At 45.1% G+C, this 18,136-nt stretch overlaps 1 protein-coding gene across 1 annotated transcript in view; it reads right to left on the bottom strand.

Moving 5' to 3' along the window:
- Positions 1-18,136, bottom strand: part of LOC120812296 (ankyrin repeat- and BTB/POZ domain-containing protein 3-A-like) — a 63,172-nt gene that overhangs the window by 5,781 nt on the left and 39,255 nt on the right. The window contains exons 2-8 of the mRNA XM_040168126.2: positions 15,094-15,249; positions 6,601-6,805; positions 3,861-4,013; positions 3,539-3,704; positions 2,677-2,766; positions 1,443-1,544; positions 124-217 (exon numbers count right to left, since the gene is read on the bottom strand). Coding sequence (XP_040024060.2) covers positions 124-217; positions 1,443-1,544; positions 2,677-2,766; positions 3,539-3,704; positions 3,861-4,013; positions 6,601-6,805; positions 15,094-15,249 — 966 coding nt within the window. The remainder of the gene's footprint in view (positions 1-123; positions 218-1,442; positions 1,545-2,676; positions 2,767-3,538; positions 3,705-3,860; positions 4,014-6,600; positions 6,806-15,093; positions 15,250-18,136) is intronic.

The following is an 18,136-nucleotide window of genomic DNA, read 5'->3' as shown; positions in this document are numbered from 1 at the left end:
CAGCCTGGCGTCCCGCTGACAGTCAGGTGTTTTTATAGACAGCCAGCTGGTGTTGTGAGCTCGCTATGATGCAGTTAGTCACTCAGCACGCGGAGGATGAGCGTCCCGCCAGGGTCTCCGTACCTGCAGCAGCAGCCAGTTGCAACGGGGTCTCTGTGTAGTTCTCCATGCCGTCCTGCAGGGATCCCTCCACGTTGGCTTTGGCATCCAGCAGCAGCTGCAGAGGTTGGATGGGGACATGGTTGGGGGGTGCAAAGCCGAGGAGGTAGACGGAGAGAGGAGGGTGAGGAGAAGAGGACGATTCGGTTGGCTAATGAGAATGATCTGAAGCAATTCTCGCTTCTCTCATCCGCTGACTGTTTCATGCAAAACTGTAGAGGGAATAGTGAATATTTCCTGCCAGCCGACTTGTACTTTGGCAAATCTGCTGCTCTTCAGAATCTAATCAAATGTTCATGTTGGGGCTACATGTAAGCTAAAATTACATCTCCTACTCCCACTTCATATTAATAACTGTACATCCATGGGAGCAGTAATCGTTTCATCCAATCTTAGACAAGAAGGCGTCAGCAAAAGTTCACGTTGCTCTTTTAATGTTTGCTGACATTTTAATGCCAATGCGGAATTAATAACTATATTTGATAGATGGCTAAATAGTCTCATGAATCAGGTTTTACTATTAAATTATTTCTTTATTATATTCTAAATGTAATTAGTGGCTCATTTTACATAAAAAAATGATTTGAAGAACATAACCCTGCTCTTACACAATGTGAAGGTCATTTATAAATTGTGCTGCAGATCTATCTGGGGAGTTTGTATTTTGTGTATAATTTAAACAAGTTCCTAAATCTCGATACAAATTGCCATCTAATACAATGATAAATGCCTTGCATATAAATAAATATTGGTATTTTGAGTGTGAAAGTATTACATTTTTAACACAATTTTGCTTGAATGAATGTAATCTTTTTAACTTATTTATTTTAGCTGCTGTCCTTTAGAGATGATATTGGAGTTTCAGGTTAATTAAACACTATTAGAATATAATGCAAATATATATTATATATATATAAATCCAATGGAGAGATCATTTGGAGGACAAACAGAATTTGTTAAATGAGTTCGATAACCATTAGACTGCTTTGTTTCCACTTGCTAAATGCAGTCTGATCCATTGTCTCAAAAATGGAAATTGGCAGGATCCAAAGGTTGACTGGATAAATATCCTCTATTAAAATAAAATAGATCAATTGGTTCACAACACAAACAAAATCAAATAAAAAAGAAAACAGAAGATGAAACTTGTATTGGAGAACCATAATCATCATCATCATCATCATCACCACCACCAAAAAGCTTTGATGACAAAAATGGCAACCAAGACCAACCACGAGCTGAAGCACGATGACAGAGTCACAGGTGAGAAAGGATGTCACTACCTGCACCACAGGCATGTGTCCGTGCAACACAGCGAAAGTGAGGGGCGTCGCCTGCCGCATTTCGGGAAAGACTGAGGGGTGCTTGTGCACTGAGCTTGGCACCTGGGGAAGGGACACAGGTAGGTGGGAGTGAGAAGGATGAGGAATGGAGATATGACGCCATTAAAACCACTGCACGGTCTACGGAGCACAAGACAAGCAGTTTAGGGAGAGAGGGGGGGAGGGGGTGGAGGGGGGTTGGAAAGCTCTACAGGACCAATCAGAGTAATTAACTGGGAACCCTGGAGGCTGCAGAGGACACCGTGTCAGTTTGCTGGCCTCCTAATGAACAGGATGGATTGATCCTGCAAGTTAGGCCTCGTCCTAATGGTTTCACTGTGATCTTCGCAGTGGGTCTCTCTGACCCACCGACCTCTCTGAGGCTCTTCTCTCTGGTCAGGTTGCACTGAGTAACTGGGAGCCAAATGTAAGCAAAACATACATGGGACACGTGAACAACACACAAGGAGAGAGACATGCACATGAAACGATAAAGAACTGGGATCTCATATGCAGATTTAGTTGAATTACCGTATTCGACTCACCATTATTACTTGCTGTTAACAGTGTTTTCCCTGAACTTAGGTTTTTAGCACTGCTGAACCCAGTGCTTACAAAAATAGAATAATTATTCCTCCTTTAAAATGGACAATTTAGTCTCTAGCTCCATAGTTAGGTTTTCATCTACATTTAAGTACCAGTAGGAAGTAGTAATTATTTTATTGGTACCTAATTCACAGAACAGAATTAAAGTGTCAATGGCAGGCGGCATTATAAAGTGATACCTAGTGGCTCTAGGAGTATTTAAAGAGCATGGATTCCCCCCAAGGCTCCCGAGCTGTGGAAAGAAACATCCAAGCCAAGCAACATTTATCTTCAGCTGTTCAAATTCCAACTGGGTTCAAGACTGCATGAATAAAGATGAACCGATGGGTATTTTTCTACTCAAGTTGACTGGGTGCTTTGTGCTTTGGCAAGAGGTCGTGAATGCAGTGGGCTGCAAATCAGTTCAGGCACGACGGCTGATGGGACCAGTGGTTGTTGCTGAGGTGCCTGACGAAGGCCCGGGATGGTGACGGCTTAACACACACACACACACACACACACACACACACACACACACAGTACCAGTCAAACGTTTGGATGCACTTGATAGAAGTGTACTCCATCCCGCACTGCGTCATCGGCACTTTACCTCGCTGTTTATATCTGCTCCGGCATCCAGCAGCATCTGCACTATGGCCTCGTCCCCACGGACACAAGCGTACATCAGCGGGGTCATCCCCTGCACAGGCAGGGACACACAAAGAGCACTCGCATCATTCCACTACGAGTTACACACACACCTTCCATTTGATCGCCAGCCGAAATTGCAGCAGCCTCCCCGCGTTTGACTTTTTGGCCTCTCCCTTGAGGAGAATCAGGCGCTCGCTCACTCGCACTCTGCTGTCCAGTCACGGTTCCACGCCGAAGGATCTTTGGTGGTTGTGGTGACTCACAAGCCCAGAGGCCCATTGGGGCTTGGCCAACTGTAAGATGTGTTCATTAAATCACACAATGGACCAGTTTGTTTGTGGCTGACGCACGTTGCGGAGGCCTGAACGTTAGTTTAGCGCCATTTACTTTTTACAAAGCAAGGCCGAACTTTTACTCTAAACTTGTATCCTTGACAGCCTTCCTCCCGGCTCCTTGAGCAATATTCTGCTATCGATCTTTTTAAACGATGCCGCATGAATCAATGCCCCCCTCTTGGCCACCGGAGACGCTTGTGGGACAGAAAAGTACACTAAACTAAAGTTTTTGCTTTGATCAGTTTAAAACTCAATGTTGATTTCCATTGAAAAAGATGTGATGCAGAGCACCTTGGCAGGAAGGCTTTAGGAAACATTTCAGAATATAGTTTCAGAATATGTGTTGTATAGTTGTATTTATAGCTGCCTTTCTGCCCAAAAGGCTGCAGGGAGCTTAAAGGTGAAGGAGCCATGCAAGCAAAGTATGTGTGTGTGTGTGCTTCTGTGTTTGCATGCATTATTGAACATGTTGACTGTGACTCTAACCTGCTCACTCATGCTGTTGATACCGTCAGGCCCCAGCAGGTTGACCGCCTGCTTCACCAGGTCTGTGCGACCACAGTTGAGCATACGGAAGCCCAGGTCCTGCAGGAACTTCGCTTCAGTAGAGGCAGCGTCCAGTTTTCTTGAGGCCCAGAAGCAGTCATCCGTTCTGAAAAGCAAAACAAAGCAAAAGTGGTTCACAATGCAAGTGTACTGTTTTCATCACATGCTTCCCTTGAATATCTTATAGGTTTAATTCTAATTTTACATTTTTTACACGTGCAAAATAAAGAGGCTCGGGGGCCGCATAGGCGCACAGCCGTACCGCAGCTGACGGGGCTCGCAGTCCACTCCGGGAAGCAACAGTCGGGCAGCCTGCCGAACATCGTCGCTGTCAACGGAGAAGCTGCGTCTGTGTTCTGTGTGAGCCACGGCCACGCGCACCCACTCCATCAGCGGTGGCAGCACTATGAACGGCCTGCAGGGAGAGATAGAGGTACACGTTTCTGGCCACGAGAGACTGGACTTCACGTCACGCTCAGTACTTTGAATGTGCAGAGTAAACCTTCAAGGAAAATCCATCTAAGGCAGAATTTGCATGTTATTTCAGAGGCGGGGGCGAACGGTGTGTGGCAGATAAAATCAAAGGACGCAGCGTAAAAGTCACAGGGAGACAGTTTGATGTGAGGAAGTGTAAAACCGGACCGAGATCATCATGGATCACAGACCATCTATCAAAAATCCTTATTCTGATATTTATGCAGTGCGTATCGATGAAGATCGTTATACACACTGCTCAATTCTAAAGACCTAAAGCTCAACAAGCAGAGCTTAACATCATCAGCCCCGTATTAAGCTCTGCTTGTTAAACTGAAGAAGCCCATAACTGTAATGAGCGATGAAACTCCACACATTGAATTGCAACATATGTGTGATGCATATTCATTAATTTATGCCATAAAATGTACTGCCCCGCGACAGCAGCTCTGCTTTTAATGTGTTTTGTACGACATCATAATGGTGACCATGATGGTGTTTTCTGTAAACATAATGGGTGATGAGTGTGGTTATTGCACGACAACATATTTTACAGTATTTATGACAGCTCTCTCTGTGCTTAATGTAAACTAAGGATTTCTTCGTATTTTTCAAACCTACTGCACTCTTCCTGTCTCCTGTATCCATGCAAGCGTAAGATAAGTTTACATGTTACTGAGTGTTATGGATATAAATACACACTTTCTTCACTTATGTAAAACAATGAGCTGTCACAAATACATTGTGCAAATAATAATAAAAATAACTTTAATAGAGAAAAGGTTTAAGTTTACACAAATCTTTCTTATGTCATACCTCGCTTTAATATGAAACAGAATCAGGATCGTAGCATTAAAAAGCAGTTTGATTTCATAAGCGCCTTTGATACAGTTTGTTTGAATGTGTTTTTTTATGAGACAGACCTGCCACTTGATGACACTTGGTCCTGTTCTACGGATTTGCTGTGTAATACATCACTTTACAAAGGACGCCTCGAGGCTCGTATCTGCTCGTTATTAATTAGCTACTCATCGACGGTACTCTGAGATGACACTGGGCTCCTGTGATATCTGTTTGATCTACTAAGAAATGCAAACCCTTTTGTTGTGATAACTTCAAAGCAGCTTGACCTGCAGCACCATGTGGCGTCATTGTCCCCGCAGACACACACACACACACACACACACACACACACACACACACACACACACCTAATCCAGAGTCAAGGGACACATTCGCTCACAAGCAGTCCAAGGTCTGCTTTCCCCCAACGGCGGCTCTGGCAATGTGCTTAAATGTGAATAAAACAGACGCACGGTGCGTTAATTGGATTGCCTTTACAAAATTGTGATCAGAGCTAAAGCAGGCGTCCAGCAGGGGACACGCTTTGGCAGATCGCTGGCTTCACTGCGGGCGATGCAGTCTGGAGCGCCACAGGAGGACGACCCGGGCTCTGCTGTCGGTGCCGTTTCCCGCCTCTGACTCCGACTGCAGGAAACACTAGACGGCTCGAGATATCAGGCCTACAGCGGGATATGACGAGTGCTTTTTCAGCTCGTAAAACCCAGCAGAAAAAAAAAAGTGTTTCATATGTAGAAACTCCAAAGATCGAAGAAGCGAGGACGGCTTTGTAGTGGAAAACTGGGATTGGCTCCAAAAACGACATGACAAGGCCTCAGGGGACTTTACACCATGGAAACATTGCTTTGGCCGTATGTCATTCATGTAAAAGTCACCTATGGTGGCAGCGATTATCATCACTGACCAACGGCCCCCTTTCTGCCGCTCCCCAGGTCACCTAAAGCCAGAGGTTCCTGCAGAACAAAATGAGGCGAAGGGGTCTAATGGAATCAATAGATTTGATGGGATGTAAACAATGATACTATAACTGACAACTTTCTCTTTTCACCAAATAGAATAAATACGTGCACATCATGCGATACTTTCCTGTTCCATGGTGAAAGAGTATTATTCAGTTACATAGTAAGCTCTGCCAACAACCCGTCCATCAATGTTGATGAAGCCACAGTTAATGCTAAAACACTATATAACCCATTTATTCATTACCGTTTGCGCTGACATGGCTACAGATAAGGAGTAACATTAGCAGTCATTGGAAGTGAGTTCAATTTTGGTCTGAAACTGAAACTATACAGCGCTCAAAGAAAACTACTAGTTCAAGGTAATAATCTCTGTAGGTTCATCTTCAAAAAATTAGAGTATTTTCACAAGTATGTTCTATGATTTGTTTCAATACAAAAATGTTGACTGTAACTATTACAAACGTGTAGCTTTTCCCATCATTTTTGTTGCGGCATTAAATTCTGTTTGTGAAAATTAGAATTTGTGCAGTTGAATTAATGCTTTCCACTCCAATGCTTTTGTCCTCAGTGATGTTATTGTATTAGTTTCTGAAAAATGAAAAATGATGAGACTTTTCCAGACCTTAGTAAGATGTGTTTGTCGGGGGACTCGTTCAGTATGTTGACTGCTCGTCTCTTATGCTCTTTGAGATGTTTGCTCCTCACCTCTCTTTCCGTAGGATGACCTTTAACTGCTCGACATTGGGATTCTCCCATTCCATGTGCGGGCAGTGCATGAAGTAACACAGCGTGTAGATCGCTTCGGGAGCCCAGTGGATCACACTGCTCTTCTGGTGGATCGGCGTCCCGTTGTTGTGGTTCTTTGCGTACAGCGGCTGCAGGTGGTGCATGGCTCGGGACACGAGGTCACCTGAACGCATGTGCACAACATACAGGGACACACATAAAGGAACACCAGTAATGAGAAGGGACTTACTATGCAGGCATGAGTGTGAAGGAGTATTTAGAGCACACAGCATTTAAAAAGACGCCCCAAGACCGTCCTCGGTCCTGGGAAACCGAGAGTTTCTCTGCACCATAGTCCCAAAAAAAGACGCCTTTCTGTGCTGCTCACTGGGTGAGGGAGAATAATCATGCTCAGGACTGCTATGGGGAAAATTTGTTTATGGGTAAATGTTAGCTACTCAAAGCTATTTCCCCTGCATAATTTGTCAGTACTCTAAGGTCTGTAATGGTAAAAATATGTTATAACATTGTTTTGTGCTAAAGCCGTGTCTCAAGTGTCCTGTATTTGACCCTGATGTGCAAAGAGCAGCATGATACAAAATGTTGCTTTGCAGCTGTGCCCTGAGAAGGGAGGACGGTCAACTCAATCTCATAGACACTTCAAAACATCTTACTTCAAAACTAAGGACTTCTGTTCATGGCCTTGGTTCATATCTTATTCGGTACGAAAGTTCCGGATCCACGTTTTTACTTTATGTCAATTAATTATGATTTGCACCGGCCACTGAGGAGGATCTTGTGTGTGTGTGTGTGCTACCCTCAGCTTCACCTGAGTTCTTATCTCAACCTGCTTTGCAGCTTCTCCTAACTGGCACGGAGAATGTCCTTCACATGTGTATAAAAACTCAGCGTTTTTAGTGCTCGGAGACGACATTTCCACAGAGCACCGTGATACGTGCCTGTGTATTTGACCTCCTGCTTGCAAGAAATAAATGGACTTTTTGCAACTTTGATCATTCATCAAGACTCTGTTTTATCAGACAAATCATCATGGTCTTCTACCAAGCTTTTATTGAAATATTCCATAACAGGTCATCCAGATGGGCTTTAAATATCAAAGCTTAAGAGGACTCTACTAATACAAAAATGTGAAAATTCTCCAGGCAGGTTTAAAAGAAAGTAAACAGATCCTGGAAAAGCACGTTAAAGCCCATTTTTGTGTACTTAAGGGACCAAACAGGCTGCAGCACATCCAGCCAAGAGCACCGTCCACTTCAAGCAGTGCTGTAGTGGTAAAATTAGAGGTGGGTAAACTCTGAATTTTGTGATCATACAGACCTCGACGCAATGCGAAGCAACGCAACACAAAGCGTCGCGACTCTGTAAGGCTGTCCTGGCTATATTGCATTATGTTATCAGTAAAAGTCATATACAATCAATGACAATGAATAAATGTGTTAGTAGTTTGTAGTTCATTAAATCTATGAAAACAGTGAAGAAAAGTATGTCAACACAACACAACAACACAATTGCAGATTAAGAACTATCTACATACTAAGTCTCCTTTTTACAGTAGTGCCCAGAGGGCCTCCTTCTCCTCCACGTCAGGTCCTGCCTTGCACAGAGGAGCCATGAACCATGAACATGGCTCCTCTGTGCTTTTCCTCTCTCTATTCGACCTGGTGTTTCTCCTCTCCCTGTGCTCTCTGCATCATTGCCTGTCCTATCACTGCCTGAAAAAATATGTTGAATTTAAGAGTTAACCAGTTAAGCAGCCTGTCAATTACACTGACAACATAAGTTAAAAACACTCATGTACTACCTATGTCATCATAAATAGCCTATACAGCATGTTTTTTTTCACATTGAGAACTGACTTGTTTTGTAATCTACGCGTCACCAGGCGTTTTTCTTGTCCTTTTACCGTGCACGACCAGCGAACACAGAGCGCGCGACTACTCCCCCCCCCCCCGTCGGACCTTCTCGACCGGTCCGCGAAATATTGTCTGACATGAAACCGGTCCGTGAGGTAAGAATCCACAACGTGTATGTGTTTACACACCTCCTGGATCCTGATTGGTGTCGCTGCTGCAGCCGCAAGGCACTGATTGGATGCTCACAGACCGTAATACAGCGCAGATGAACATGATTCAGACTACGGCGTTTATATGTTCAACAATAGGAAACGTAGTCTTAGCTGTTTTAAAAGTACACCAAGTTTATTTCGGATTTTTTCAACGGAAGAATACAAGGCGCAGGGAACTTTGAGGTGCGTAAACGCCACTTAGAGGTGCGTAAACGCTATTTAGAGGGGCGTAAACGCTATTTATAGGTGCATAAACGCTATTTCCAAAATTCCAGAGGTCAAACCATCATCAAACCGAACCACCCGTCATTTCCATGGACCCGAGCGGTTTGCTGAGCATCACAAGTCGGCCATTTGACACCTGCCAAGATTCCATTTAACCCCGACATTGTGAGAGGCGGGTGTGAAGAGGGAGCGCATTCATGCGTCCGTCTTCTTCCTACCTCTCAACAGTCCTTTGTGGACAAGAAGCTCTACTCGTCCTCTCGCCGTGTGTCATCCTCCCTCCCGAGTCTTTCTCCTGATTGTACCGACGGGAGCAGAGATAAGTTGTACGACAGTGCCCCTCTTAAGCTCGGTGCCGGGCAGCCGAGGTGGTCAGCAACAGCCCGGGCCCTCATGTCTCATTTATGCCGGCCTGTGACATCTCCTGTGACTGGCAGGTAGGCGGAGGAGGTTTTATTTTAGATTTATTTCAAACGGCGAGAGAGAGAGCAGCTGTAGCAAAGTAGCGGCAGCTTAGAGCATAATGGGAGACTGCTGGCGATCCTTTTGCTGCCGGGCGTTTGCAGAAATGACTGCTGAAAAAGGGGATTTACTCAAATGTTTTCAGTAGCGGTGAGGATTATTTGTTGAGGACGGTCAATAGCATTCACATTATAACATGCAGGCCTTTAATCGATACCTCATCCTGGATGGTTCATTCTTTATGCTAACAAGAAGAGGGCCGAATCTCTCTTTTCTCTTCAACGCTTTCAAATCCACTTAGAAAAGCGGAATCACGCAGATAAAGTGCTTTGATTTACGAGGGATTTTATGACGTCTGGCACCTTTTAAGGTTGGTTACCGAAACTTCAATGCAGCACAAAAATAACAACCAAACTGCTCATTGCCTCAGGGACTGTGAAGGCACGTTAAAAAGTGAGACAGAAAGTCTTTGGAAATGTAAAATGAACTCCCATTTGAATGAAAAAACAACTATTTTCAGGGCTTTACAGGCTAGTAAATGGGCAGTCCCCAGCGTCCCTTTGGGTCTTGATGAATGGGTCTTGGTTTCACTGTACAGCTGCGGCCACCATCACAGTTTCTGTGTTTCAATTATTTGCTGCCTTGCATTACATTACATTACATGTCATTTAGCGGACGCTTTTATCCCAAGCGACGTACAATAAGTGCATTCAACCATAGGGTACAAACTCAGGAGAACAAGAAACAAGAAAGTGCAATTTCCTCAAATAAGCCAATTTACAATTTGCTATAGAGTGACGTTACAAGTACAATTTAAGTGCTACAATTTGTTAGTCTTTAGTCGAGGTAGAGTCTGAAGAGAAGTGTGTCTTTAGTTTGCGGCGGAAGATGTGAAGGCTCTCTGCGGTCCTGGTGTCTTCAGAGAGCTCGTTCCACCATTTTGGCGCAAGGACAGCAAAGAGTCGAGATCTAGTTGAGTGTTTTGCTCTCAGTGAGGGAGGGACGAGTAGTTTTGCAGATGCAGAGCGGAGAGTGCGGGTTGGGATGTAGGGTTTGACCATGTCCTGGATGTCCTGGTACGTGAGCACCAATGTTTTGAACTGGATGCGGGCGGCCACCGGTAGCCAGTGAAGAGAGCGGAGGAGTGGAGTAGTGTGGGAGAATTTCGGAAGGTTGAAGACCAGTCAAGCTGCTGCATTCTGAATGAGCTGCAGAGGTCGAATGGCGGTGGCAGGGAGACCAGGAGGGAGTTGCAGTAGTCCAGGCGGGAGATGACAAGAGCCTGAATCAGTACCTGCGCTGCCTTCTGAGTGAGAAGTGGACGTATTCTCCTGATGTTGTAGAGCGTGTATCTACAGGATCGCGTTGTCGCGGTGATGTTGGGAGTCAGGGAGAGTTGGCTGTCGAGTGTGACGCCGAGGTTCTTAGTGGTCGAAGTGGGCGTTAGTACGGAGTTTCCAAAGTTGACTGTCAGGTCCTGGGTAAGCGAATCTTTTCCGGGAAAGAGAAGTAGTTCAGTCTTGTCGGGGTTGATTTTCAGATGGTGGGCGGACATCCACTGAGAGATGTCAGTTAGACAGGCAGAGATCCGAGCCGCCACCTGGGTGTCCGAGTGAGGGAAGGAGAGAATTAGTTGGGTGTCATCGGCATAGCTGTGGTAAGAGAAGCCATGCGAGCGAATGACCGCGCCAAGAGAGTTGGTGTAAAGCGAAAACAGGAGGGGACCCAGCACGGAACCCTGAGGAACTCCAGTAGTAAGAGGACAAGGTTCCGACACAGATCCTCGCCAGGTTACCCGGTAGGTGCGGCCGTCGAGGTAGGACGAGAGAAGGAAGAGAGCAGAGCCTGTGACACCTTGCAGCCTCGACTACATTCATAAAAACCAACAGGACACAAGATGCCATTCTTGCCCGTATTCAAGTTGTCCATTTAAGAGCAGGGCGGGCTTTCAGCCGCCGACAACAAAGCTTAAGAAGGAGAGGAATAAACATTGCATTCCTGCAGAGATCCGGGCACGTTAGTCTGCACAAGATGGCACAGCGAGTTATCAGGCGACGACTCTATTGCTGTCGGACGTCTCGGGAATGTTTATTTGAGGAGCACTGGTGGATGCTGCGCACTCAGGGGAATGAGGACGAGATGTGATGTACATCCTGTTAAGTTCCACGCGGCTACGCTTCATTCTTTTCTTGCTCTATAGTCACAAATGAATTGCACACATTTATACCATCATTGGTTGTGTTTTGCTTTTCTCAATGTTTAATGATATCATCCGGAATTACACTAAAATGATTGCACCATTTCCTAAATGACTGCTACTTTTATGAGACAGGCATTCAAGTTAAGCAGTATTGTCAGCCTTCAGTGCATATCTACATTACCAGTCAAAAATGTGTATATACATATATATCTTACAGAATATGTGTAAAGATGTTAAGAAAGTGCTCTTGCTGCTGATGCTGCACAACATGGCCTTTGAGAGGCTTACTGAGAGTACTGATGATGCCATAAGCAGTATATTTTATTAGCTATTGGCAGAAACGAAAGGAAAAAAGTCCCAATTGCAATGTCAAATGAGGCATGAAGACAAAGAAAAATCAAAATTTTTGAAGAGGTTCTTTCTGGTTATTGTAAAATGTAATCTTCACTGTGTTCGGGAACAAAAAAATAATGTTCAAAAGTGTATAACTAAATCAACAATTTAATGCTCATTGTATTAGTTTTCTATACAGAGCAATATTTGATGTCATCATCTGAGCAACTTCCACAAACTGCTGGTTGTTCAGGCTGCCAGATTCACAGTGGAGGATTTCCAGATTAATACCTTGCAGCTGAATGCTGACCTCTGGAAGACTTTGGATCCAACGCTATTGGGCGATTTGACAGCCTTTACACATTTAGGAATTATTTTGTCATACTGTCCACGCATGACTATTTTCCTTCAAATCTAGCAGACTAAAGGAGAATGGAGTTAGTTTAAACGCTTCATGCAACTCAAATGTCTGTACAGTCGGTCAATGGAAAAACATTTTGTTATATGCACAGACCCAAGATAGATGTTCCCTTCTGTTTCCAGTCATTATGCTAAGCTAACCATACCATCTCCACGGCGGGCAGAATGGAGTATATTTCCCAAACTGTCAAACGGGGGGGATCAGTGGATGATGCTGTCAGTTGTTGTGTGGATGACGCAGACCGACCAGAGAGGTCACTGCCATTTGACCTTGCAGTCCTCTGTGGTCCTCCAGCAGTATAGATTTATATTCATGTGGAGAAAACCCGCATGCATCGTTCATGCTCCACCCTTTTTGAGAAATCTAAGAATACATTCAAACATCAATATACCCCACATTTTTTATCTGTAAATTCGTCCGGCATTACTCAGTGAATCCAGGAATCCTAATGATTGCAGTATTTCCTGTACAGTCATTTCAGCATATGCTAATTTGGCATTTGGGCGCAGATTTTCCCCTAGGTAAATCTGGGGGAAACGCTGAAAATTGAGTGTAAATGCCAGCGGAATAGAATGGGATGTTAATTAACGTTATTGTACTCCAAGGAATCTATTTTAGAAAATCCAACTCTCTAAACCCTCCCATCTTTTATTCTCCACTGTTTCCCAGACATTGCTCTCTCAGATGCACAATATGACAGGCTGATAATGCAATCATTACATGCTCTTCTGCTTTTCTCAATTATTCATTTTCCTGGCTTGTGTCGTGTCTCTGTTTGCAAAAACTTCATTTAAGAATTCCTCTCCAGAGCTGATAACATTACCACTGGCCTAAGCTCTGCTATCATCTATTGGACGCTCTGTTGCCCCAGAGTGCGTTGGCAGTGTCAACATGACAGAACGAGTTCTTGCATGACCTCATCAACACAACGTGGACAGACGAGTGGCAATTCGCACCCGGCTCCTCCCCCCTCGCTCTTGAGAAAACATACAGTGAGGAGAATTGGCTCTGTGTTACCCTTGACATCCCAATGCCATGACAACAGAAACAGACTCAATAACCTCATCCTCGTCGTTTTTGTTTTGTTTCCTTCGTGCGTACCAGGAGATACGCTGCACTAATTTGCTGGAATTAGTTATTGTTTCGTCTGAAGACATCACAGCACTCGGATATGTTTCCTAGGATGAGACCAAAATGATGATGATTCTATGATTATATCAAAAGAGTCAACATGAAAATGGTTTTTGCTGCACAGTGAATATACACCACTGTGAAATTCAGAATATTGCCCAGAACAGTAAACAAGGAGGACATTTTAGTGAAGATCTTGTGCTGAACTTCATTTGGTGAATTTGTGTATTAAAACTTTGTTGGCTGACTAAGGACAATATGGTGAAACACAATCAGAAAACCTTTTATGGTTGTATAAAACTGACCCATGTAAATAATTTGGTATTGTATAAATGTATTCAGAAATGATTCACATGCCCATTATTGAATGATGAGTGCGTTGTGAGTGGACAGACATTCAATTAACCTTTGGAGAGCTTGTCAAACTTATTAGCTAAATAAATAGCGCTGGTTCATTAGAGTTGCTGTCACCAAGAGTGGACTAATTATAATTCAAATAAATATACACATATGAATGCACGGCGGGATGATGATACAGCAATTTACTGATAGGGTGGGACAATATTTGTGTCTTATTAAATCTCACTATCGTATCAGGCATAAATATCGTTGAACCCCAAAATGAAGGACACTCCCAGTAATTCAAGCTGCACGACTTGAAAAAAAAAACTCCCATCAAAATGTTTTGTAATCACTTAATAGATGAAACTAAAGAGTTTGTTCATTGGATGAACTCTGATTGCCACGGTCATCAGGGTTCATCCAATGGGAAGCAGGAATGTTAAAGGTGTACAAGTTGCTCATCCAATCCCTCTAGCAAACGGGGAGATGTTTTACTAGAAGTAGAGACACTGGGAGACCTAAAGGAAAGGTTGGTGCGACAAACACAATTATTAGAATGTCATCTGCCACAAACGTGGCTAAAATGCACCGCTGAATATGGGTGCATCAGATTTCATTTGGCTGTATCAGTTTAAATAATGCTTTATTAATATGTATTATCAGTCTGAGAAAAAATAATCTTTGCTCCTCCACCCTTCCGGCACGCAACAGAACCCGGCTGTTTGGCTTTGGTCCTTTAGATCCTCTGGAGAACGTATAGTACAAAACCTTTTTTCACATCTTGACCTGCAAGAGCAGAAGATGTCCGCTTTAAATAATTAATGACAGCTGCATTTCAAATGCCGTTTCAGTTTCAGCGTCCTGCTTGTTGAGCGTGCTAGTTCACAGAAACACCATCAGTACGTACTGGGAGACTGTACTTTTCATACTGCGACACGTGCCTTTGCTGTAAAAGCCTGTCAGTGAGTTTGCGTGCTGGCTTCGGGGGGCGACGAGGCCAGCGGTCAGGGGCGTCATCCCAAAGGCGCCGGATGAGCACGAGAGAAAGTCAAATTACTCCTCAGCAAACGTGCGGCCGTGTGATGTTTTCGCACTGCGGCGTTTGTCACGATGAAACGCGCCTCGTCTGAGCTACCGTCACCTGACGCTGACCGGTGAGCCGCTCTACTCGAGAGAATGGGCAATTAACCGCACAATGACCACGGAGCACGTTCAGAGAGTCATCGCAACCTCCCCCCGCCCCCGCACCCCCCCCCCACACACATGACTCACTGAGTTCAGAGATGCTGCCCACTCTTGTGGCCAGTAAACACTGTTCAATGGAGCGCAGCTCGGGCTGACTGCAGGCGTTCCCCTCGCCGCTTTTCCCTGCTCGCTGCTGCTGCTGGTCCCTGTAGAGAGCCAGACCCTCAGGTAGGCACAGCACACCTGAGTGAGAGAGAGGCATGACATTAATGTTACGGTGGAACACAGTAATGCAGCCTGAAAAGAGACAATTTGACTGATACATGCATATAATCAATTAGGTTCAATTTGTCTGATTGTGATGGAAAAGGGGTGTATAAAATATAGTTTATTTTACTTTAATGCTGTCATTATTTCCATTTATATATTAAAGAAGTTGAAATACGTTTGGTTAGTAAACAGCTGCACCTGTCAGGAGACTTCTCCCAAAGGCAGAAAATGTGTAATATTTCAAATCCCTTTCCATTAGTCACTCCTCTGATGTTCGCTGCTCTTCCTCGCTCGGAGAGTGACGAGCGATTTCCATTTCACTTTGAAGCCAATTTTTTATCCTCCTCCGGCTTATCGTTTACAGGGTGTGAACTCGTGAAATGGCTGTAAGCAGTGACTCTCTGCGGAGCCTTTGAAATACTTTTAAAAAACTAACTTTTTCATGGCTCCTTTCTCATAATATGCAGCTAATTTAATATTAACATAGCCACTGTCAACCTGCACATCTGAAACCAAGCGCAGGATCTCATCACAATGGGCCCTCTTTGGCGAGCTGTTTGGCAAACTCCAGGAAACCCACCGTGAGCCATTTAAAAGCAGCGGGAGGGCCACACAAGCCCCTTCCTCGCTCCCACTCTTCTTCTTAAACCATCACGTGCCAAAGTAAATAGCCGGCTTTCAGCGCGAACACGTGATTCGCCGCCCACGTCTTTTGATGTGATTCGGTCCAACGTTGCACTTTTCAATTTAACCTTGTCAACCTTCAACCCCCGTCATCGGAATTTTGCCTGTCCGCCGGAGGCGGCTCCTGCCGCGGCAGTAACCTGCGCTGCCAGCATGTGTCGTAGGGCTGCATGAGGGGGGGGAGTGGGGATGGTGAATGGACGCCTTTGACAATACTTAAAAACACCTCTCTGTTTCATTTGAGCTTCGCTGTGCGGCTCCTTAACCTTGGTTGAGAGGAATTACAGGACCGGCTGACGGGGAAGTGGAATGCTCCGACGACGCACTGAGGCAAGATGACTCACTAGCTCTCTGGCGAGCTAATGCGACGCACTGTCTACCCTCAGGGAAGAGCTGATGGAGCTCTTACATGCTGCCGACTGCCCGTGTGTGCTTGCGTGATGGCTTTCACTATCCCCTTTGCGATTGTCACTGCACCAGAAATCTCTCTGCAAATGTGTTGGTTTCAGACCGAACAAGATGAGTGGACGAGTCCTGTTTGCGATGCGGCAGCTATTCGGCCTCGCTCAGGAGAGGAGGCGGAATGATGCTCAGCCGCGACTGAAGAAGAAGTGATGAGTTCAAAGGTTCCCTTTAAGATGTCACCAGAAGCGCCGTAGTCATGTTGTGAGAAGAGTGCATCGGCAAACACGTATTCCTCTGCCGGAGACAAGCCACTGGATAAAACTCCAGCCAAAATATGAAGTACAAACGTCTCCCTTTCAGAATGTGGCACTAGCAAACAACTGGTAAACAAAGTTGTGTAGGCAGGCTTATGCAGATCCTCTGTGGGGTTTCTCAGTGTCGGCTGCAGCAGTGGGACAGGAACTCCAACCTCCATGTGGCTCCTACCCTGCACTTGAATCTATTTTGGAGGCACCAGGGCCCACGAAAAAGCGTGCTTCCCTAAACACACTGCAAGCAGGTACACCAAGGAAATACAATTGAGATGGAACTGCCCACTCGAGACGACACAACAAGATAGAAACTCACTTCAAGCGGTGCCATCGAACATGAGATAATGAGTCTTCTTGGAGCACCATTGTGGCTCTAAAGCAGTGGTTCTTAACCTGGGTTCGATCGAACCCCAGGGGTTCGGTGAGTCAGTCTCAGGGGTTCGGCGGAGGTCAAGACACACACCCGACTCATATGATTCGTGATTACACACCCCGCTTGGCCATCATTGGCTGCAGGTGATCACGCAACATCGCTTGGCCTATCTGTACTGCAGGGAATTTGATGCGCTCAGTAGTCAAATTGTGACTGTCGTGATGGTACGTCGTGTGATTTCTTTCTTAATATTTTAATCCCTTCATACTAACTATGTCGAGCAAAAAAAGACCACAAAAGACCACAGACGTTTCCAATCTAAGCCAGCTTGCTGTATTTGTGCGCTATGTGAAAGACAACGTGATAAAGGAAGATTTTTTCTTTTGTAAGCCTCTTACGACAACAACTAAATCAGCCGATATGAAGAAACTTGTGGATGACTTCTTCAAAGACAACAATCTTTCGTGGGATATGGTTTCTGTAGTTTGTTCGGACGGAGCTCCAGTCATGCTGGGAAGAAAGTCTGGTTTTGGTGCGCTAGTGAAAAGGGTTCGCTGAATGCGCATATGAAACTGGTGGGGGTCAGTACCTCCAACAAGGTTAAGAACCACTGCTCTAAAGGGTTAATCATGTCGCCACTGAACCTGGATCCCAGCAGCACTGTGCCACGCGAGGCTCTGGCTCTGTTCTGCCAGGCCAGATGGCGACCATATGTAAGCCAGTGATCATAGTGGGATGGAAGGCGGCAAGCAGAGTAGTGGCGTGTGCTTGAGACGTGTTAGAAATGCCTCTCCCTCTCCGAGCGGTCTCAGTTTGGGCTCCCAGCTGACCACAAGTCTTTAATGGTATCATGCAAAATTACGAGTGATGCACGGATCCTTTATTGACAATGTTGTGTATCCGAGCATGACCTCTGACCCCCACGCAGTGGTCGGAGGCCATGCTCGGATACACAACATTGTTTCTTCTGGCTGATAGGGAGTCCGACATCTTGTTCAAGGTCACCACGCTGAGGTTCCACACGGGACGCGTCCACAATCCGTCCAATCATTTGTTTGCCCCGTGTTCAGTCGTTATGAATAATGAT

This window comes from Gasterosteus aculeatus, chromosome Y (genome assembly GCF_964276395.1).
Source record: "Gasterosteus aculeatus chromosome Y, fGasAcu3.hap1.1, whole genome shotgun sequence".
Classification (NCBI taxonomy): domain Eukaryota; kingdom Metazoa; phylum Chordata; class Actinopteri; order Perciformes; family Gasterosteidae; genus Gasterosteus; species Gasterosteus aculeatus.
The sequence above is the reverse complement of the archived record's forward strand: the minus strand, read 5'-3'. Positions and strand labels throughout refer to the sequence as shown.